General features: G+C 34.0%; 1 protein-coding gene across 1 annotated transcript in view; it reads left to right on the top strand.

Annotated features, from left to right (window-relative positions):
- Positions 1 to 23,797, top strand: part of SEC63 (SEC63 homolog, protein translocation regulator) — a 58,567-nt gene extending 34,770 nt beyond the window's left edge. Inside the window, exons 10-21 of the mRNA XM_032484641.1 lie at positions 40 to 172; positions 1,356 to 1,448; positions 2,185 to 2,339; positions 3,630 to 3,777; positions 5,046 to 5,128; positions 6,937 to 6,996; positions 7,197 to 7,370; positions 10,666 to 10,824; positions 12,553 to 12,654; positions 16,841 to 16,939; positions 21,164 to 21,268; positions 22,247 to 23,797. Of these exons, the coding sequence (XP_032340532.1) occupies positions 40 to 172; positions 1,356 to 1,448; positions 2,185 to 2,339; positions 3,630 to 3,777; positions 5,046 to 5,128; positions 6,937 to 6,996; positions 7,197 to 7,370; positions 10,666 to 10,824; positions 12,553 to 12,654; positions 16,841 to 16,939; positions 21,164 to 21,268; positions 22,247 to 22,390 (1,455 nt within the window). The 3' untranslated portion in view covers positions 22,391 to 23,797. The remainder of the gene's footprint in view (positions 1 to 39; positions 173 to 1,355; positions 1,449 to 2,184; positions 2,340 to 3,629; positions 3,778 to 5,045; positions 5,129 to 6,936; positions 6,997 to 7,196; positions 7,371 to 10,665; positions 10,825 to 12,552; positions 12,655 to 16,840; positions 16,940 to 21,163; positions 21,269 to 22,246) is intronic.
- Positions 23,798 to 24,507: the final 710 nt, after the last annotated feature.

The following is a 24,507-nucleotide window of genomic DNA, read 5'->3' as shown; positions in this document are numbered from 1 at the left end:
AAGTATACATTTTTTGAGTAATTATTTTATTTACTCTAGCTAATCAGAGAAATTGGCAGCATTAACTTAAAGAAGAATGAGCCTCCACTTACCTGCCCATATAGCCTGAAGGCCAGAGTTCTATTACTGTCTCATCTTGCTAGAATGAAAATTCCTGAGACCCTTGAAGAAGGTATTTGTGACTCTAATATCTGTAGGGTTTTAATGGTATAAATGTAGTAGACTTAATTAGACCTCATGGTGCAGTGTTTTTGTCGCTGTTCTTTTTACTCAATCAAGTAATTACTCAAGGACCTTTAAAAAAGGAACCTATATGCTACATACATAATTACTTCACAAATACTTTGAAGGTCTAAGAAAGTCAGAAATTTGGTCAAATGTCAAGTGTAGTATTTCAAGGTGAGAGAATACTCTGTATAAGAAAGGTTTAGTCAATTGTAGATTATACAATAATTCCGAATGACTTTTTAAAATAGGATTTTGTAAGCTTTTTGGGGGGAGAAAAAAATGAATTTCATAACAGATATCTCAGCACCACCACTACCACAACCACACTTAAGCAGTAATTACCAATAAAGTGTCTAATCTTTATTTAAAGCTTCATAAGTACTTGTAGCTTTACTTCTACTTAAAAGAAAAGCCGTGGGTTGCGACAGTGGTGTTTCCAGGAATGTCATGAATTTGAGTGTCATCTCTTTTCATTTGCATTATTTCAATTGAAAGTTTTAGAAGAAAGTTATCCTTAGGGAATAAATTTTCTTTCTGAATGAAACAAACCACCCCCCTTCCCTTTTAAGCCAATAATACAGTCAAATGCCTTTGAAAACAAGGTCAGTTGATGCTGTGATTAATGACTGTATGGGCTATTTATGATGGAATGAAGGAGCACTGTTTAGGCATTGTGTAAATGAAAGAACCTGTCTCCCTCCTCCTCCTCCTATCTTTTCTCTGCACTTAGTTGACATTTCTTCTCAGTCTTAGTCTTCAGATTTATCCTTAATTATAGAGGCTTAGTTTTGCAAAAGGAAAATTTTTAAAGTTCTTAAATTAGTAAGGTTAGGATTAAATTTAGGATTCAGACTTTCAAAAAAAGGGGGGAGTCACTTATAAAGCCTGACACTATAATATTCAAAGTTTCTCTTGAAACATCTAATCTGAGCTAAGGTTTTCTGACTGATTTTTGACATAGTGCTACTGAGGAGAAACTATTGTGTTCAACCTGTAAAATTCTGAGGTAATATGAAAAATTTGTGGGACAACTTAAATTTAGCGTTAGTCTTGGACTATAGGTGGTAAAGATGTTTTAACTATAAAAGAAGAATGATTTGTTTCAGATTTTTTTTATTGTTTTGCAGATCAGCAATTTATGCTGAAAAAATGCCCTGCTCTACTTCAAGAAATGGTTAATGTAATCTGCCAGCTAATTATAATGGCCCGGAGCCGTGAAGGTGAGGAGAAAACATAATTATGTTGTACTTTTTCTTGCAAGCATATACAGATTACACGTCATAGTTTTAAGATTTATGGGTACTTAGTATAATTCTGTAAGTTGAATCCGCTTTCCCAGTTTTGTTCATGGTTTTTCTTATTTCTTTCCTTGATTTTCCATTATGTAAGGTGTCATAACTTACTATGCTTTTGAATTTACTTTTTCACTGTTTCATTGTTTATTGTTATTTATTTTTTTGCAAAGATTTAAGATATCCTTTCCCTTCCTCTGAATATTTTTAGAATAGCTTAACAATGAATTTGAAATAACTCTTTGATGTAATGTTGGTTCATCTGACATGTAATGTGTTTTGCATGAAGAGGAAAAAGAACGAATGAGTTTGTGGTCAGTAATGGAAATAGACCCTTAAAAAAGGAGATAGTGATTGTGGTTTGTTGTTATGGATGATGTCAGTTTTTGGCATGGTGTCAGTGTGTTCTTGATACCAATGTCTGATTGATGCAAATAATTTTTCTATTCAGTCAGTGGTTGTTGCTGAATAATGTGCATTTGACCAAGTTTGTATATTTTCTGTGTCTTATCCAGTTAACTTTCAAAGGAAAATCAATAATGTGACCATAAAATTTGAGGTATTAAGGATGTTCATGTAAATCTTGTTTTTGTGATGAATTATGTACTCCTGAACATATAAGAAGTCCAGCCCTGTTTTTGCTTTTTCTCCTGTTCTTTCTAAGAAAGGGAGTTTCGTGCTCCAACTTTAGCATCCCTGGAAAACTGCATGAAGCTTTCCCAGATGGCTGTGCAAGGCCTTCAGCAGTTTAAGTCTCCTCTTCTACAGCTTCCTCACATTGAAGAGGACAATCTTAGAAGGGTTTCCAATCATAAAAAGGTAATTCTTTGCTACTTTCAAATTAGTTTTAAGTGGTTTGTTGTGTCACTTAAAGGTAGCATGAATGAAACATTTTGTACAAATGGTTACTCTGAATTTAGATTTATAATATTTTAAATATTATAAAACTATTCCTCAAGTGGCTCTGTTAAGATTTTCTTGACTGGGTAGCTATTTTATAATATTTACTACTGTAGTGATTTTATTACTTTGCAGGGATCAGTGCATTTTAGCAGTTAACACTTTGTTCTTTATGTTGCCAAAAATAAAAGTACTAAGCAAAAATTCCATTTATTTTATTTGTGGCTTAAAGGTTGGGCAATTGTTTATTGGTTGAGTATGAACAAGAAAAAATTAAGCATTCAAAAAATTAGATCAAATAAAAAGATAATTCTTTTTAGAAAATACAATCTATATATAGATTATAATGAATCTTAGGGTACAGCAAAAATGTGTATAAATGAAAAACCTGAGGAAATATAAGAAACTGAATGAAATTGTAATTTGAAAGATTTTAAATGTTACTTTGTATATGGACAAAGTAGGCAAAAGATAGACATTGGATTTGATAGTGCTACGGTAGAACTAATGAATGTATATTAGAAATTTGCATCAAGGTTTTTTCCTTTCAAGTAAGTGTGTTACTCTTATAAATTTGATCACGTTTTAAGTAATAATTGAAAACTTCTGTATTCAAAAGCAGGCATTTCATATACCTCATGATCTAATCTCTTTCTGAGAAAGTAAAAGTTAATAACTAGCACCAAATACTCAGAAATTTAAAAACTCTCTCTTGAGTATCCATTTAGCCAGGATAGGTATTACTGCAGTAACAAACAGCTATATTTAGAAAATAACACAAATGAGAATATTGCATAGTAAAACCTTAAGGGTGCATGCAGCTGTACTTGGGAGATAAATTCATACTCTTAAAGGTTTATACCATTAAAATTAAAAATAAAGGTGTGCAGACTGAGCAAATAAATGACAGTAGTTCTTACTTGGGTCAAGAGTCTCTAAGAATGTTATATTTTTCCCTCTAACTTTATTTTTTTCTAATTAAAAAAAATTGTGTTAACTTTGTAATTAAAAAAAATCACAAATTTAAATTTCCTTGGAGAAAAAGGCCATGAAATACAGTAAGTATTTCCTCCTTTGAAATTTATATAACATTAACAATTTTCTAAAAGTTGTTGCACTTTGTTTTAGTAAACATTCCAAGAATTTTCCTTTTATGAAAAGTTTTATGACTTTTGGACTTATTTTCTTTCTCTCTTTTTTTAAATTTAGTACAAAATTAAGACTATCCAGGACTTAGTGAGTTTAAAAGAATCAGATCGTCACAATCTATTACACTTCCTTGAAGATGAAAAATATGAAGAGGTTATGGCTGTTCTTGGGAGTTTCCCGTATGTGACTATGGACATAAAATCACAGGGTAAGTGGGAAGTTTCCTGTTGCTTCCCTTTTGATAGATTGGCTCTTGTTTATTTGGCTCAAGGTTCTCAAAATACTTAATTTAATATCATAACTTGTAATTTGACTTTGCAGAACTGTAGTTTACCTGTCAGATTTGCTGTAATGGAAAATGATGTATACTTAGTAGTTTTGAAAACCCCACTCTTAATATTCTCATAGCAAGATTAGGTTTGAGGACTCTTCTGTAGTTCAACTTTCAGGAAGATGTTAACTTTTCAGTGAAAGAGATTTCCAAATGGAATGAAAGATATTTGAAATATACCTATTGTTAGTGTAAAAACCCTGCTTAGTTCTAAAATTAATTTTTAAAAACCTATTTATATTAAGCCTTGAAAATGATCGTGCTCTGTGCCACATTTTGTGTGTTTTTCTCTATCTTTATGTGTGCTTGGAGTTATTATATCTAAATATAATATCTTAGAATAGTGACAGAATTAGAGATTATCTGCTCCATTTCTTCACTGTGACATTGTTCTGAGCTTTGACATTTACTAAATTGCTGTTGTGAGAACATTCTTGTGGGACCAGGAATACAAGGATGTATTCGGAATGGTTTCTGTCTTTAAAGGGGTTGTAGTTAAGTTTGTTTTATTACTAGACTTTTGGGGATGTGTGTGGCAAATGTGGTTTTTTACAAAAAATATTTTTAAGGTGCTTTTTAATATAAACAATATTTTGAATTTCTTACCTTAAAAAATAAATATCTTTAACGTTGCTTAGAATACTAGTTTTAATTATTTTTTTCTGATAGGCAGGCATTTATCATACAGGAAAAATCTTTTGCATATAAGATTTACACAATTTAACAGTGTCAGAACCCTATTTTTGTATCACTGTGAGAGAAAGCTGTGGTATGGTAGTCCTCACTTTATACTGTTTTAAAAGACCTGGGTTTGAAACTTGGCAGTGCCAGTATAGCCATATGTGACCTTGGGCATTTTACTTTTTTTCTGAACCCCAGTTTCTTCTTTAAGGTGGAAATAATAATAATAATGCTTCATAGAGCTAATTTAAGGATTAAATGAGTGCATTTTTAAAGACATCTACTAGAGAGCTTTATACATAGTAGATAGTCAGTGAATTATTTTTTACTTAGTAGGTTTAAAATTCTGTATGTTTCAGATACCGAAGTACCCAACTGGTTTGGGTAAGTTAAGTTTTGCTGTTTGCCTTGACATAGAGCTTGATTTTTATATTCTACTCTTCTTGTTTTCTTTTATCCTATAGTTTTGGATGATGAAGATAGCAACAACATCACAGTAGGATCCTTAGTTACAGTGTTGGTTAAATTGACAAGACAAACAATGGCAGTAAGTAGTCTTGTTTGTATTTTTATGCTTTAAGAAGTAATGTGTTAAGGTTTTTATATTTTCTCATTTTAAATTAAACAGTCTTAAAGTCAACACTATTGTTCCAAAATCTAATTTTGCAAGTTCTGCTTGCTATTTTGAAATTTTGAATTGATTTTTATTGTTTGCACACACAAAGTCGGAAAAATAGATTAATTCTTCATGTGATGATTTGTTAATTTCCTATAAAACATAATAACAAGGTAATGTGAGTGTCATTCTTAAACTGTAAAGTGCTATACAGAGGTTAATTATTGATTATTGTTGAGAATTTCTATTACCTTCCAAGTCAACTGTACTTCCCAGTTTACAACTATAGTTGTAACTCATTTTTAATAAACTGTAGTATTTCAACTCAGCTTTATTTAGCTAGTGATAGATTTTAGCCTGTGCTACTCTGGGATCTGTGGGCATCTGCAGGAAACATGCTGCATTTAAAACCCGTTTCTAAAACCTCTGGTAAGAAAAGCATATTTTTGTAATAGGATATATCAAATTAAAGATGTTGATTTTATGGTAGCAAGTGGTAAGGAAACATTTGTATCAAGGACTCTGGATAGGAGATGCCTCCTGGGAGAAGAGTAGACTCTAAACAAGTGGCCAGGGTTGGGTTTAGAATCCAAATTTACACTACTTACATGCTTTGAAAGTCCCACCCTGAGAAATGAGCCCAAAATTGGCCTTGTGCTGTTGACACTTCTAGGGTAGTTGGTAGAAGAAAAAGCAAAAATGCCTTAAAGGAAGGGGAAGAATCAGTTATTTATCTTTCAATTCTTGTATCAGTTGTATCTCAGCATAATTAAGTATTAGAATCCAACTAATAAATGAAGAAATGAAGCAGAGATGATAGAATTAGATTAGGAGTCAGCAGATGTTTTCTGTAAAGGCCCAGTTAGTAAATATTTTCGGGGTTTAGAGGCCATACAGTCTCTGCAGCAACTGCAGAATTCACAGATGGGTATGACAGTTTTCTCGTAAAACTTTGTTTAAAAAGCAGGCAGTGGGCCATAGTTTGCTGGCCCCTGCATTAGGCCAGCAGTTTAGAGCCCACTAGTTACCATTGCTTTTACTTGGTAGCTTTAATAATTCTAGGGAGTTTATTAAACACAACCCACATTACTTGTTATCTTCTAGTACCGATTCTTACTGAATTCTCACTGGATTTCAAATTCTAAATTTATAGCCTTTGTACTGATTCTAAATGGATTATTTGGTGGGTTGGGTATGTCTTTAGGATATATAGATTTCCTTGGTGTTCCACTTCTTGGTTATATTTAAGTTTATATCACTTCGTTCTATCAGCAATATCACTTGCAATCATAAATAAACTAATATTGGTCTCGTGAAGTTTTAATGTTAGAGAATAATGTCATATATTCAGATTCTCATAAATAAAACAGTCATACCTGATTATTATTAGAATAAGAGTAAGACTTTAAACTGAAATAAGACTATGACTTTATAATGAGTTTCCAAATTTTAAGTCATTGCATTTATAATTTAGATAGGCTGTACTTTTCAAAATATATTTAGGCAGATGTGAGATATTTCAGAAGGTAACTTCTAAAGATTTAGTGGTTGCTAAATTTGCACACATACATCATTTAGTAATTGCTAAAAGTCTCCTGTCTATCCATGTCATCCCCACTCCCTGCAATTGTCAGCAGTCAAAAAACTTAACTGATAATATATATTGAAAGTTTACTTTGTTTATCTGAAAGATAAATATAGGTTGACAGACTTTATCTTCTTCTTCTTGCTACCTCTAGGAAGTATTTGAAAAGGAGCAGTCTATCTGTGCTGCAGAGGAACAGCCAGCAGAAGATGGGGTAAAAACTTGAGCTTTCTTTCTATCTTTTCTGGTTAAAGAACTGTTTTGTTTAGTTCTCTGATTGATTTATATTGCTGTGGAAGAGTAATTCACTTTAGGAGAACATTTAATTTAGTTGTTTTCATCTTAAAATTACTATGACTCCCAAATGAAACTTTTGCTAAACTTCTGAATGTTTATGTGTGTTGTGGTTTATAGCAGAGTGATACTAACAAGAACAGGACAAAAGGAGGATGGCAACAGAAGAGTAAAGGACCCAAGAAAGCTGCTAAATCAAAAAAAAAGAAACCATTAAAAAAAAAACCTACACCTGTGCCCTTATCACAACCAAAGCAGCAGAAACAAAAGCAGGCAAATGGAGTCGTCGGGAGTGTAAGTTTATTATCTTATGTAAAGATTATTGTTATTATTTATCTTTATTGAGGTCTGACATACACTAAAGTGTTCAAATATTAAGTGTACAGCTCCTGGAGGTTTACAAATGTATGTACCCATGATACCCAGATCAAGATATAAAACCTTACCAGCACCCTAGAACGCTCCCTTGTGCCCTTCTCAGTCAGTGACCCCTCCATCCACCTCCAGAGCCTTTCCTATTATTCTGACTATTATTACCATAGGTTAGTTTTGCATATTCTTAAACTTCATTTAAGTGGAGTTATGTTTGGCTGCTTTCATTCAACATTATGCCCATAACATTCTTCTGTGTTGTATATAGCAGCAGGTGTGTGTGGGGCGGGGTGGGGTAATCCACAGTTTATCTATCTGTTCTGTGATTGGTGGACATATGGGTTTTCTGCTTTTTGCCTATTATGAATAAAGGTGTTATACTTATTTTTGAACATGTCATTTTGTGGACATTCATTTTTTCTTGGGTATGTACTTAGCAGTGGAATTGCTGGGTCATAAAATAGGTATATGTTTAACTTGTTGAAAGAGCCCATTTTCTAAAGTTGTACCATTTTATGCTCTGACCAGCAAAATATGAGTCATGTTGTTCCACGTCCCCACCAGTACTTGGTTTTACCAGTCTTTTTTATTTTAGCCACTGTGATAGATCTATGGTGGTGTCTGTGTATATGGTTTTATTTGTGTCTACCTGGTGACTAATGATATTGAGCACCTTTTCATATGCATACTGGCCATTTGGATTTCTGCTTTTATTTTTGTCTGTCTTATAGATTTGTAGCATTCCTTTATATATTCTGGATTTGAGTCCCTTTTTACTCTCTTAATGGAACATTTGATGATTCTTAATTTTAATAAAGTCTAGTTCATCAATCTTTTATGGTTAGTGCTTTCATGTCCTATTTGAGACATTTCTGCTTATCACAAGGACACAGATATTTCTGTTTTCTTCTGTAAGTTTTATTAGTTTGCTGGTTATATTTAGCTCTGTGATACATCTTAAATTTTTGTGAAAAGCGTGAGATGATATTATGGACCACTTATTTTAGCACCGTTTATTGAAAAGATCATTTTTTCCTCTCTGAACTGCAATAGCGATTTGTTGTAAGACAAATTACCATAACTGTGCATGTGCAGATCTGTTTATGGACTCTCTGGTCCATTCCAGTGATTATTTGTCTCTTCTTGTGCCAATACCACACTTTCTTAGTTATTGAGGCTTGAAGTCTTAAAATATGGTAGTGTTAAGTCCTCAAACTCTTTATTTTACATCTTGAAAATTGTCTTGACTATTTTAGGTCCTTTGCATTTCCAGCTAAAATTTTAGAATAAGCTTGACAATTTCCACTCAAAAACTGATGGAATTTAGATTGGTATTGTGTTTAATCTGTGATTCAATATGGGAGGAATTCACCTGTTAACAGTACTGACTCTTTTTATTCATGATTATGATTTATCTTTATTAATTTGAATCTTTCTTACTTTTTCTCAGCAGTGTTTTGTGATTTCCATTGGCAGAGGATATGACACATCTTCCATTAGATTTAGTCCTGTGTATTTGATGCTTTCTGGTGCTATTGTAAATAACATTTAAAGAAAAATTTGTTCTTCAGTGTTTATTGCTGGTGTATAGAAATATAGTTGCCTTCTAAATACTGACCTTGCATCAAGAAGCCTTGATGAAATTGACAGTAATTCTAACCATTTGTAGATATTAAAAAAAAATGATTTTCTGCATAAATAATCATGCCATCTGGGAATAAAGGCAGCTTTACTTTTTTATTTTTAATCTTTATGCTCTTTCTTCCTTTCTACCTTACTGTACTGTCTAGAACTTTCAGTGTAAAGTTGATTAGAAGATGGCAGTCACCCTTGTCTTCTTGTTGGTCTCATGGATATAGCAAACATTATGTCACCACTAAGTGTGATGTTAGTTTTTGTAAATGTTCTTTATCTGGTGAAGGACTTGTTTCCTCTATTCCCAGTTTGGTTTTTTTATCATTAGCAGATGCCTAATTTTATTAAATGCTTTTTCTCCATCTATTGAGATGATTGTATGATTTTTCTCCTTTTGTTAATGTGGTTAATTATACTGATGAGTTAAATTTTAAACTATTCTTGTATTCCTGGAACAAACCTCATTTGGTCATAACAGTATTTTAAAAATAGTTATCTGGATTTGATATTTTGGTTTAGGATTCCTGCATCTATTTATATGAGAGAATATTGGTTTGTCATTCTCCTTTCTTGTAATAGCCTTTCTAGGTTTTGGATCAGGTTTCTGCTGGCCTCATTATACAAGTTAGGAATTATTCTTTCTTCTTCCTGAAAGAGTGTATAAGATTGGATTTGTTTCTTATTTGGAAGAATTATCTAGAGAAGCCATCTGGGCTTGGAGTTTTAAAAAAGGATTTAGAGTCCATTTCTTTAACATGTTCACCTTTTTTCTTACATTGGTTTTAGTAAATTGTGTTTCTCACAATTTATCTATTTCCCTTAAGTTATCCAATTTATTGACATTTTTCATAATATTCTTTATTTTTAATGTCTCTTGGATCTGTAGTTATGTCTCTTTTATTCTTAATGTTGGTAATTTGTATTGTCTCTTTTTTCTTTGATTAGTCTTGCCTAATAAAATTTATCAATTTTATTACTCTTTAAAAAGAGTAAAAAGAACCAACGTTTGGTTTTATTGAGGTTTCCTTTTTGCATATCTGCTTTCTTTTTAATTGATTTCTGGTCTGTATTATTTACTTCTGCTTTCTTTGCATTTAATTTGCTGTTCTTTTTCTTGCTTTTTGAAATGGACTAGTAAGTGTTTTGCTGAGACATTGGCTTTCCTTACTGCATTATGCTCCTGTCAGTTATCAAAGATAATATTAAACTCCCAAAGCAGTACTTTTCTATAAACTTCTCATTTTTCATCTTCAAATAAAATATGTGTAATTGATGTTTTGAAAGATGAGCCATCTTCATTGTTATAGTATATTTTCCAAGTAGAAATAAAATATTTTAGTTTTACCAGCTATGAAGAATGAATAAAGTAACTGACAGTAGACAAATAAAGCAAATGTTTAAACATCTTTAGCCTGACTCCCACATATTTATACATAAGAATGTTTATAATTCTCTTAAGATTCTATATGAATAGTGAAATTATAATCTTGAGCCAGCTTAATTATAATGACAGTTTCAGAGACTCAGAATGATATAGTCATTGAGATGTTCAGAACTTTTTGTGGTTACTTTTTCTTTTTAGGAAGCTGCTGTAAAGGAAGATGAAGAAGAAGTTTCTGACAAAGGCAGTGACTCTGAGGAAGAAGAAACCAATAGAGACTCTCAAAGTGAAAAAGATGATGGTAGTGACAGAGACTCTGATAGAGAGCAAGATGAAAAACAAAACAAAGATGATGAAGCAGTAAGACTTATAGGTTTAAATAACTGGAATTATACTTCTGATGAGAGTTTTGGTTTTTGTTGTTGTTTTTCATTTGCTTGCTTTCCTTTTTTTTTGCTTGTCTTAATACCAGTATATTTTACAATCTTATATTACTTAGCAAGAATATTTTTCAGAGATGGTGGCCGTAATTATAAAGAAAAAGTATTTCTAACAAGAATTGGAAATCCTAATTTTCTTAAATTGCTAGATAGAATAGGATCCAGGTCTGAGATGAAGTCAGTTTGGTCTCTTAAGGCAATTTTCAGTATTGGAGATGACTCTGGAAATATGAATAAGGGAATATGGATTATGAAATAGGTTGCAATGTAGGAGGACCTCAGAAGTCCCAGGAAATTTTTAGGGTAAAGAAACATTACTGTGGGCTCTAATGTCAAGAGGTTGGTTAAGCGAAAAGCTAACATCTACAGAATGCCACCTTGTTTCAAGAGGTATATATAAGACATTAAGGAAAGGAGGCATCTCTAAGGTATTAAGGATGAGGATATAGAGAATAGAAAATAATCTCATGGCATGGCATTAAGTTGTACATGATTTATGAGAGGGCTATAGAAAAGAATATTTGGTAGACGAATAATTTGGTCCTTAGAGGCTCACTGAAAATAAACTAAACTTATCAGCCATTTCCTTTATGTTTGCGGTGTTCTTCTTGTCTGGGCCATTGATCTAAAAGTAACTTTTACGGTTTAGTAGTCTAAAAGAGATTCCCTGAATAGCCTCTGAAGTAAAAGCGCAGGACAAAAAAAAAGGAAAAGGTGAAGGGCAAAGAATAAGAATGTAAGTAAATAATGTATTTGCCCTTGGGAATAGTGGGCAAAAGATAAGAATGACTGTTTTTAACAGCTGCTAGCCCTTGAGTGTTTTTTCATTTTGGGAATTAAGTTGATTGCTAGGAAATTAAAACCTATCAAAGAAATTATTTCCCTACCCTTGCTTTGAGGAAGAGTTGACTTATTTCTTTCCAAATATGTTAAGGTTAGTAGAGGTGACTCTTAGGGTTTTGATTAACTAGTTTCTTCACGTGACCCAAAATACATTGATTCATTTGAGAAATAATTACATGAATAATTACTCATCATCTGTCCCATTGCAAGCACTGTGTTAGATGATAGGAATGCAAAGCCAAACGTGGAATAGTTTTTGCCCTTGAATGATAGCAGCCTTGTAAATAAGCATTATAAGCACATTTTGTGCAGGGTGCAGGGTGGCACAAAGGAAGGAGTGATCAACTCAGCCCTGGGGTAGAGGATGATTTGTGGGACTCAGGAACTCATACTTTAGACTTTAGCTACTCTTGAAAGAATAATGAGTAGGAATTTGCCAGATAGAGGAAAAAGAAGACAAAAATCCAGACAGGGTTTAAGAGGAGTGAAATAGCTGGTGAGGTCAGAGAAGTCAAGGTAGTTTGTAATAACTAGAATAAAAAGTGCAAGGAGGAGAGCAGTGACAGGAGACTGGAGAGACAGGCCCAGGTCAGATCATGCTTGGCTGTGTAGTTCATGCTAGAGGGGTTAGATTTCATTTATGAAAAGGGGCATTGTACGTTTTGAGCAGGGAAATGATCAGATTTGTGGAACTGAACTTAGTAGTAATTAGTATTGTCAGGAATAATATGTGAAAGAAGATAGACACCCCTCAAAATGATCATAAACATGCTTGATTTCAAATATTTAATTTTCACTTTACTAGGAGTGGCAAGAATTACAACAAAGTATACAGCGAAAGGAGAGAGCCCTACTGGAAACCAAATCAAAGATAACACATCCTGTTTATAGTCTTTACTTTCCAGAGGTGAGTTATTCACAGCCTAGTGTTTTCTCATTCTATTCAGGTATTTCTCAGTTACCTTTTATCTTTCTGTAGTGTCTATTGACTCAAATGTGCTGAATGTGGTCTATTCTTGACAGGCCACATCTTTGAAACATGTATTTAAATATAAATCAGTTTTAGTGAGTATGTTGTTTAAAAGGAGAGTTGTTAACTTCTTAAGTACTTCTATGTTTTCCTGGGCTTCTATCTTTTCTGTGCCCAGATTACTGAGTGTTGTGCTTAATGATGATTTCTCATTAGCAGTTCAGGCAGTCTTAATCAGACAAATGCATATTTTACCTATGAATACTTGGGAATACATGTCTTTTGTGAATCTCTCACTTCCATCATGCTTTAAGTAGAATGAAAAATGTTCTTAAATCTTCCCCATAGGTTTTCTCTGAGGGTCTTATACTGGCCACCTGGAGCCACTTGACTTGCATTCATAATTGCCCTGGTCCATGGGACTAAGCAAGGCCATGGCTGAGGGACCAGCTAAGTTCAGTAAGAGCCGAGCGTGGCTAAGCCCCACGCTCCAGACAGATTATTGCAATGCTGTTTGTTCTCTTGTGCTTGTTTACTTTGTGGTTATGGCCTGCTCAACTTTTGATCTCTTTGATAGGCTATGTTGTTTGTCTTTCAAATGAACCTGAAATCCACTTGACATTTTGCTTTTGCAGATGATTCTGTCTGTGGCTAGAGGTCAGGGATTGGTTGCGTTAGTTCAGGGAACCTGTTCCACAGACTGCCTCACAGCTTTGCCACAGAACCTTTTGCTCACCCCTCATGTTTGGCAGGTGATTTCATGTATAAATCTGCTTTCTGCTCTGAATGTCAGTTCTTAGTTGCTGGGAGCTGCTGAAGGCAAATTCCTAAGTAATTTGGCTCTCCTAATAGTAAATGAGTGGCTCTGCACAGACTTTTTGTTTTGACTTGGAGAGAAATCAGCCCAGAATTCCATCTTACTGTGCATGCTGATCTTCTGGCATGTCCTGAGCCGTAGCCCATCTGTTAGGGGCATTTTGCCCATTGCAATGTAGTCTGCCAACACCAAGGCTCCTGAAATCAAGCGAATAAATTCCACTCATTGATTGGTTTTAAAAGTACCATGGGATGCTGTAATCTGCATAATTTGTACCCTTATAACAGACAGCTTCATTTTAGACCATGCTTACTAAATAGGCAAAACATTCATTCACTCCCTTTGAACATTTTAGCAGTGAAAATGGCTTTTAAAATTTCATCTGCAGGGTAAATATCTCAAAGTGCCATTTATCAGATAAAATTTATTCGGGATTTTCCCAACATCTTCCTGTCTACTTCCCATGTACCTACCTAACTATACAGTACCCACTTAAATTACTTGAAGTTTTTTGTTAATAATTGACTTACATGTTATTGAAACATTTAATATATTTAATACATTAAGAACGGTTGGGAATCTTACACAACAGAAAAACAATTTTGTTTAAAGTGCAAATAACTCAATGCAAAATATCTTTTCCACTAGGCAGAGGTGCAGTGCCGTAGATTGATACTCACTATCTTCTTAATAAATAATATTCTTGAATGAATCTCATTTTAATCAAATAGTGTGCAACAGGGGAGGGAAAGGCATTCTCTGAGTGGAGAGATGAAGAAGAAATGCATATTCTTGAACATATCCCTGTGCTGCTTATATTACATGCATGTTCTGGTAATGGTATTTCTGATGATGAAATGTCAGACTACTTAAATAATAGAGATGTTTACCTCATTTCATTAATAATCATAACTTTAAAAATTATCATTGAAATATAGTTGACATAACAACATTATGTTAGTTTCAGGTGTACCATGTAGTGATTTGACATTTGTATACTTTATGAAATGATCACCATGATAAGTCTAGTAATGAACTGTACCCATACAAAGTTATTACAGTTTTATTGACCATTTTCCTTATGCTGTGTATTATATCCCTGTGGCTTATTTATTTTAAAACTGGAGGTTTGTACCTGTTAATGTCTTTCACTTACTCCTCCCACCCCCACCCCTCTGGCAACTACCTGTTTATTCTCTGTATCTGTGAGTCTGTTTCACTTTGTTTCATTTTTTAGCTAACATAGATAAGTGATCTCATATGGTATTTGGCTTTCTCTGACTTCATTTAGCATGATATCCTCTGTGTCCATCCATGTTGTTTCAAATGGCATTATTCATTCTTTTTTATGACTGAGTAATATTCCATTATATAAATGTATCACATCTTCTTTATCTACTTATCCATCAATGGACACTTCAGTTACTTACATAACTTGACTATTGTAAATAATTCTGCAGTGAATTGATGTACATGTATTTTTTCAAATTAGTGTCTGTTTTCTTTGGACAAATGGTGAGAAGTGAAATTGCTGAATCATATGGTTGTATTTTTAATTTTTTGAGGAACCTTTATACTGTTTTCTGTAGTGGTTGCATCAACATAACTGTAATTTTATTGCATGCAGTGTCCTAGGCATTCTAACAGATATTTTAATTATATTATCTCAGTTTATCTTCACAACACAGCTTGAGGTAGGCAGTTATCATTTACAGAGGGAAAAAAGTGAGGTTTAGAGAAGTGAAATAATCAAGTCTAGGTGGCTTTAAAACAAGCATTGGTAAACTTCAGCCTGCAGACAGATCTGCCTCCTTGCCTGTTTTTGTAAAATAAGTAGTATTGTAAATGAAGTTTTATTGGAACACAGTCACACTCATTCTTTTTGCAATACAGTAGCAAAGTTGAAGACTTGTAACAAACTCTCTGGCCTGCAAAGCCCAGGTATCTGTATAGTTGGCTCTCTGTAACTGTGGGTTCTGCATCTGCGAATATGGAGGGCCAGCAGTACCACGACATTTTATATAAGGGACTTGAGCATCCACAAATTTTGGTATCCTGGAGGTGGGGGGTGTCTTTTTAATAGTTTTTTGTCTCCTGTCATTGCTTCCTGCCTTCATTGTGCTTTCTGGTGGAAGTTTCTTACCCAGCTCTTTTTCTATTCCTAATCTTTTGTGAAGTTCAACTAAAAATACTGAGCATATTAAAATCATGCACAGTGGGGAAGGTATAGCTCAGTGATAGAGTACAAACCTAGCATGCACGAGGTCCTGGGTTCAATCCCCAGTGCTTCCATTAAAATAAGTAAGTAAATAAACCTAATTAACCCCCCCAAAACAAACAAAAACAAAAAACTACCACAAACAAACAAAATAAGTAAAACATTTTTTAAAAATCTTGAGCAATGAAAGGTATAAATAGACTCTTAGAATCTGAAATGTTCTCTTATGAGTAATGTGTTTTGATGTATTGATTTCTGATTTTGTTGCCCAAGTCCCTTTCACTCCTACTTTCTGGCTTTTGCTTATTACTAGGTAAAATTACTATGATTTATTTGCTAGATGATATTTTAATAGTTTATACTGTTTTCTTTTTTAGCATGTCTGTGATTTAAGGTTAATCGTGGGTTTTCAATATAGAGGCTCATCAGTAGGGTTCAAAGAGCCATTTGAAACCCCAGAATTACATACAAAATTCTTTTGGAGAATGGATCTACAAATGGTTAAGAACAATTTATTCATTCAGTAAATATTTATCGACATCTGTTTTTTACCAGACACTGTGTCTCTACTGGGGATACAGCAATGAACAAAACAAGGACAGTACAGTGGGCCTTCTGCATTTGTGGGTTTTGCACCCATGAATTTGACCAACTGTGGATTGAAAATGTTAGGGGGAAAAGTTTCAGAAAGTTCCAAAGGAAAAACGAATTTATGCAGCACTGGCAACTATTACAAGTAACCTAGAGATGATATTAAGTATACAGGAGATGTGCATAGGTTATAAGCAAATACAACACCATTTTATATAAGGGACTTGAGCATCCATGAATTTTGGTGTCCACATCACAGGGTGTGGGGGGGTGTCTGGAGCTAATCCCCCTCAGGTGCCTCAGGGGATAATTGTACCCCTAAAACTAGACAAGGCAAAACTGTATTTCTCTAATTCTTTTTCTTTTTTTTTAATTGAAGTACAGTCATTTACAATGTGTTAATTTCTGGTGTACAACACAACATCCCAGTCAGTGCATATACATATATATACTTGTTCTTTCTGATCATTTATACTCTTCTCTTTTCTTCTGTGCAGGAAAAACAAGAATGGTGGTGGCTCTATATCGCAGATAGGAAGGAACAGACATTAATATCTATGCCATATCACGTGTGTACACTAAAAGATACGGAAGAGGTAATTATCCAACAGCATTACTTTAGTGTTTACAAATGGACAGCATCTCATCATCATGCTGCTACTTCATAAAATCTTTTTAGAAATCAGTTAATCACATTTGGCTTACTGCATTTTATTTAAGACACAACTTTTTCCTGATGTCTTTTGAGGGGAGTTCATTGGAAGTTTATAAAGTACTGAATTGTTAAAGGTAGACAACTTGATCAGTTTTTTAAAACCTTGTTCTCAACTTATTTGGGGGGGAATTTTCACTGTTACTAAGAACATATGCATTTCCTTCTCTCCAGAATTTAATTGTGTTTTTACAGATATTTATGATATTTATCCTCATTGGATTAGTGCTCAGATATACTCCTTTTGTCTTAAAAAAAATGTAAAAACTGGTGATTTGGTTTTTGGGGTTTTTGGGGGGTGGAATTTTTTATTACTTGCATTTGTCCACTGTCAGTGACATCACTAACATAGCATTGTGATGAACATACTTTACCCTTGGGTTTTACTGTTTTTCTTCTTGATTTTTTATGTCACTTTTCTAGAAATAAGGTTCTGTCTACCTGGACTTGGTGGACAAGAGCAAGACTTGTGAATTTCAAGATAGTTCTATGATGTTGATTTTTAATTCAAAAAGCTTTTTCCTCCCTTTCTAACCAAGTAATAAATGTATGAAGTAGTTTATTATTTGACACTTAGAGTTAGTGCCAACTTAAGGGTATTTCTTTGACAGTAATTTTAAACATTTTTTTCAATTTAAATTTTGCTTATTTTTAAATAGATACTACATTCACCTAGTTAATATTTCAGAAGATACACAAAAGTGCACACATTGAAATATTTTGCATTCTTATCTCTCAGTCACCCATTCCCCTTCCTGGAGACCATCAGTGTCACATTTTTATGTATTTTTCATGTGATATTGGATGTAAATCAGGCAAATACATAGGTGTATTTTCCCCAGTTTTGTGCAAAAATAAGCATACACCATGTTCTGCACCTTACCTTTTTCTCTCAGTGATGTAACTTGGAATTTGCACCATGTTAATACAGAAAAGCTTCCTCGTTTGTTTTTATACCTGCATGATATTCTTTTGTATGGAAGATCATTTATTCAGCACTCAGCCATTTCATGGACTGACAGGTTGATTCATGTCTTTTGCGGCAGTGAATAATGTCATATATCATTTTGCACATGTGCAAACATATCTATAGAATAAATTCAGAGAAGTAGAATTAATGAATCAGAGGTCTGCAAATTTGTAATTTTGATAGATACTGCTAGATATTTATTTCTCTATAGGGAGAATGAAGGTTTAAGTATGCCCATTGCCTCTCAGTGTGTGAGACATTTTGAATGTCATTGCTAATCAGAAAGGTAAAAAATGATGTCTCAGAGTAATTTTTTCCTCCTCTGATCTTTTATTTTTAAAAGCTTCAAACCTATAAAAGTGTGGCAAGCACACTATCATGAGCCCCCATAGACCCTTCATCTACATTGACCAGTTGTTAACGTTTTGCCATATATATTTTATAGCTCTGTGTGTATACACAAAAAAATGTCTTTCCATCCCTTACCCTCCTGAGGTACTTGCAGACATGACAGTATACCCCCTAAATACTTGAACGTGTGTCTTCTTAGAACAGCAATCTATTCCTACATAAGCACAGCATATTTATTCTTCTATTTGGGAAATTTAACATTGATATGGTGTTACCACCTAACATGTGGTCTATATTCAGATTTCCTTGAATAGTCCACTAATGTTTGTTAAATTTTTCGTTTTGTTTTTAAATTCAGTGTCCAGTCAAGGATCATGAATTATGTTTGGATGTCATTCCTCTTTAGTGCAGAACATTTCCCTGGCCTTTTCCACTTTTTCATGCTGTTGACATTTTTGAAGAGTCTGGGCTAGGTATTTTGTAAAATGTCCCTTAATTTTAGTTTGTCTCATTGTTTATTGTATTCATCTTTAATATTTTGTCTCATTGTTTATTGTATTCATCTTTAATATTTTGGGCAAACATCAGGGGCACATTTATATCAGTTTGTCCAACTTTGGTGATATGTTATGATTCATCATTTAGTTAAGGCTTTTCTATATTGTGAAAAGTATTTCTTCCTCTAATCTGTGGGGTGATATTTGGACACTATGTGGCTATTCTGCTCTCCAGCAGTCTCTTGCCCACTCATTTTAGCATACATTGATTATTCTTGCCTGATGCTGATTGTATTCAGTGTAGTTTTAATTTTGTATTTCCCTGAAGAGTGAAACTAAACATCTTTCACTGTGTTTGAATTATATTTCTTTGTGTGTCTATTTGTGACCATTGCCCATTTTTGTTGGGTTATTGGTCTTTTAAATTGGTTTGGGGACTTTTTTTTTAATATTATGAAATTAGCCTTTTGTGATGTGTGTTGCAAACATTTTCCCCCAGTTTGTTTTACCATTGTTGTTTTTACCAAAGCAAAAATAGAAATGTTTGTTTATTTGTTTATCCATTGATTTATTTGGGGGTAATGGGTAGTATGATTTAGTAATTTTTTTCTGTATGATTTCTCAATTTGGTGTTACAGTTAGAAAGGCCAAACTTTGATATTAATTTTAAAAAAATTTTTCCCATGATGTTTTCTAGCTTGTTTGTTTTAATGGCATATTTTAATATGTAATCTTGCCTACAAAATCTGGATTTTGGAAGTTGGAGGCGGATTACCAGAACATCTAAATGTCAAAAGCTTATTCTTCCTTTGTCCAAGTGGACTAGAAACTTCTAAGAGTTTATAACTCTTTGTATTTGAAGAGAGTTCAAAATAATCATCATTTATTATTATATGATAGGAAATAAAATATCTTTTTGACCTTTTAAAGCATTGGGCATCTGTAAAGGAAAAATGTATTTCTCCTGTTTGTCCCTCCTTTACTCTAACACTACTGCCACAGTCACAACACTCTTACACCAGTTTGTGGGTTTTCCCCACAGCAAGCAATTCTTTGTGATGCCAGCTGAGTGTCAGGCGTTTAACACAGTGCTGTCACTGTCTACCTGGCTATCTACCTCAGCTTAAGGGTTCCCCAAGACTGCCATGCCCCTGCTCTTCACCTTTAGATGCCAGTCACAGATCCCAAGTTGTCACCTATACTTCTGATCAGATTAGTATAAATTGTGGGTCCCGTGATCCTCTCCTTGGGTTCAATAATTTGCTAGAATGGCTCACAGAACCCAGGGAAACATATTTACCAGTTTATTATAAAAATAATATGATAAAAAATAAAAAAACATGATTAAAGGAAACAAATGAACATCCAGATGGAAGAGATACATAGGGCAGGATATGTGGGAAGGGGCATGGAGCTCCCAAGGTTTCTGAGTATACTCCTCTCCCAGCACCCCACATGTTCACCAACTCAGAAGTTCACTGAACCCCTTACTTTGGGGATTTTTATGGAGGTTTTATCATAAGACATAACTGATCATTAACTCAGTTTCTAACTCCTCTTCAGAGAATGGAGGTTGGGACTAAAAGTTCCAAACTTCTGATCACAGCCTGGTCTTTCCAGTGACCGGTCCTCGTGTAGCAGCGCATCAGGAAGCACACTTCGTTGGAAGAGAACACATTCCTGTCATCCAGGAAATTCCAAGGGATTTACGAGCTTAGTTTCAGGAACTAGAGTCAAAGACCAAATATTAGAACAAAAGATGCTCCTTGTGTTCTTTTCATTTAGGAAATTACAGGGTTTTGAGGAGCTCTGTGCCCAGATCTGAGGGTAGAGACCAATGTGTATATTTTCTGTTATCTCACAGCATTTGTCTTAGAAATAAGAAAATGTGGCAAGAACTATTTCTTGTATGGTGAAGTCTATTTTATTTCCACATTTCACTTATTTTACTTTTATACCCTACTTCATTTCTTCAGGTTGTCAAGGTGTGATGGTCAACATAGAACTTGATTGCTTTAAATATACTTCTCACATTGTGGAGATAGAAATTAACCCCATCAATTCTGCCAATTTGGTTTCCTTTTTGTGTAGTATGTATAATGTATGACGTAAATGTCACATATATATATATATGTTTTTGTTAGAACCTTTGTAATTTCTTTTTAGGATATCCTGTGTCACCTGAGTAAACTCTCACTATTAAATACTCTGGTCTAAGAGTTTCAGGAGTGAGCTGTTGTTTCTTCCACTCTTCAAAATACAGATTTTTAGTGCTGATTTTATCTTCTAGGTAGAACTGAAGTTTCCTGCACCAGGCAAACCTGGAAATTATCAGTATACAGTATTTCTAAGGTCAGACTCCTATATGGGTTTGGATCAGATTAAACCACTGAAGGTAAGAGTAATGACTATTCAGTAAATATGGTCGTCTATTTGAATGAGTGCTTAGTATACTAGGGAAGCATTTCTGGTTTTGAAATGTAGAGTAGTAGAGGGAAAAAGAGGTCATCTCATACTTTTTATATAATACACTTGACAGACTACTCTTTCAGTAATAAACTTAAATTGTGTTAAGGAAGTAGAACGATTTAGAACATTGAGTATAAATTACTTAAGTGATACATTTTAGTGTGCTGTAATATGCTGTAATTTTATAGGGCCTCACCAAATGGGTTCTGTTTTCTTTAGAAAGGTACATGTGTTTTCCCACAGATTCTATTGGGGTGTTCATTAATTTCTGAAAATAATTTATTTTTTATCATTTTAGCGTATATACTTTGTGTGAGTATCGTTTAAAGGACAGTCCTATCAGTGTTTACCTTTTCACTTGAGGTTTTTATAGAAGGCATTCTGTTGTGTTAGGAGATGACGCTGAAGAAGTATTGTTGCACTGTGTACTGGAGACCCGAGTGAAGGGAGCCGGTGAAGGCCTGCCTCTTGTTTCCCAAGAGGGTACCATATTTCTTTCCATGGGTGTACATTGGTACTTCATGAGTCTGGAGTCTGCAAAATTCTTCCTTGGAAGTCACATTTGAGTTTTTCTTCCCTCAGCAGAAGCCTTACTAAGATTTTACTCAGTGTTCTTGCTCAAGAATCACAATTATTCATCTTTCATGACACAGAATAAATAGTATAGCTTCTGTAAAATCAAAATATCAGACTATGTTAGAAATTTAACTACATTTATGTTTGAAGATTTACCTTTTTATTTCTGGGATGAATCTCTATTCCAAATGTGTTAAATTTAGAGTTTAAAAACATAAAACCTATTTCTTTGTAATTGCTGTGGTCAAAGAAAACTTTTTCTTTACCAGATATTTCTTCCATTATTCCTCCCCAAATTTCTAATGTCTACATTTAATTCTTTTTATAGTTGGAAGTTCATGAGGCTAAACCTGTGCCAGAAAATCACCCACAGTGGGATACAGCAATAGAGGGGGATGAAGACCAGGAGGACAGCGAGGGCTTTGAAGATAGCTTTGAGGAAGAAGAAGAAGAAGAGGAAGATGATGACTAAGCAGTACTACAAATGGACCACAATATTTGCACATATTTGCAAATTTTTGCTGTTTTGGAAGTGTGTAATAAACCAGAAACAGTACCGAACTGATTTTGAGGGAGGTGTTAGTTCTTTACTAGAAATGGGTGCATAATATAACTAGGCAGTGGTGGTGCCTTGGTACACTTTGGAAAATGGCTAAGGCTTGTTAAAGCCTTTAAAGTATGGGATGGTGCATTTATTTCATCTGCAAATGATAATAAACCCTTTGTTATAACTGTCCAGAAGTGTGGGCTGTATTATCTGATCAATTTATGGTCCCAGTAAAAGTAAAGGTACATGAAAAACAATCTATAAATGAGCGACTTTTCTTTGTTTAGCTTTAGTTTTAGCAAACATTAAAATATGATAAACACCACAAAATATGTTTTAAGTAATATCTGTTCAAGTTTTAATCTCTTAATAAGCTCTGTTATTCATTTACTGACATTTTGCAGTGATATAAGACTATAACAGCTCCATTCATTGCTTTAAACATTTTATTTTTGCCTATCTTGGTCATAATTTGGCGTTCTGTCACATTCCACATAATACAGAGGGCTACATTTTTGGATTTCTTTTTCTTAATTGCCCAGAGTTATCAGATAGATTATAAAAATGGCTTTTAATGGCTTAAAACATTTTTAAGCCTCTATTTTAGCAGATCAGTGCAGGATCTAATTCTTTTTATAAGCTATAAATCTAAAAATGATTGTGGGACCATATGTTCTCTTATGTTGGTGACTTACGTTATTAAACCTTTTTAAAAAGGTTCATTATAAAAGCTGAAATACATTCTTAGCTTTTAATCTACCTGACTCTATCAGAAGCCTTTTAAGGAAAAAATATATATAAACATGCAAAGGAGGCATTTTTTTGTATTCATTTTGGACTCCTGTCAATAAAATAGAAGTTTGACTCATTTTACGTTTGTAACGGTGTGTGTCTTTTTACTCCCAGAAAGGGATATAGTAGGATAACTCATTCTTTTTATTTTTCAACTAAAAATTAAGTAATACTGTACATGACTGCTGAAGTGACTGCTATTTCTGTAACTATAGAAAAACCTATGCTCAGGAGGAATTTCCCCCTCACACATTCACAGAGTATAACCTGGAAGGATAGTGCTTATAAAGAGCAGAAATGTGTACATGATGAATTACTGAGATAAGATGAATATTTTTATTACTAGTATGGAGGAAGCATAAGTCTGTAATATTACAGGACTGATTGTAATAATCCTCTCCTATCAAAATCTCCATAGACCAAAGTACTGTTGGAATACTAATTTGTGACCTTGTTTACTTAAAAGGTTGCCTCTTTCCATACAGATTTACAACGAGTATTTTGTTACTGCAGTAGTTGGAAATAAAATTTGAAAATTACCAAAAACATGAATGGGTTTTTTTTGGTTCTCAATTTAGGATGTAATATTTCCTATAACATGGGCAGAGCAGTTTTTTCACTGACACTTCCATCACCTGTTTTTCTTTTTAAAGGTGTTAGTGAGACCCTTCCTTGGCAAGCAGAAGTGCCACTGAGGATTTATTTCATTTTATAAGTAGAGGGTGGGTTTAATTTTCGAGTCAGGCTTTGCTGGGAAGCTGCTGGTTACCTAAGTGAGGTGGAAGGGAGTGAGCCAGCCTGTAGCATCCAGTGGAAAGAGAAGTTAGAGAAAAAGGCAGGTTGGTGTGAAGGCAAGGAAAGTGAGCAAATGAAACAATGTGTGTGTGGTATGTGGCAGTCCTGGCTTTCTTGAAGGATACTTCTCTAGAAAAGTATTTCTATTCTAGTGGCTCTTTCGTCTTAAAAGAGGCTTCGTAAGTTCATTCAAACAACTGGCTTCTTCTGATTTTAAGACTAGACAATGATTTCACAACCCAGTAACTCACCATAGTACTTAAAAAACCAGCATCACCTCTTTAGGAAGTTCTGCTAGTCTGTTTTCCTTTGCCATTTGTGTGGTACGTGTGTACCTCCCAACCGAATAACGCAGTTTCCTCTAGTGAGTACTGTAGGTAAGCTCTTTCCACATGGCAACAGTGAAAGAACTGAGCCCTCAGTTACAGTTCTCATCTCTTCTTTCTTTCTCTTAA

The sequence above is a fragment of the Camelus ferus genome, chromosome 8, assembly GCF_009834535.1.
Source record: "Camelus ferus isolate YT-003-E chromosome 8, BCGSAC_Cfer_1.0, whole genome shotgun sequence".
Classification (NCBI taxonomy): Eukaryota; Metazoa; Chordata; class Mammalia; order Artiodactyla; family Camelidae; genus Camelus; species Camelus ferus.
This window is presented reverse-complemented; position numbering and strand designations above follow the sequence as displayed.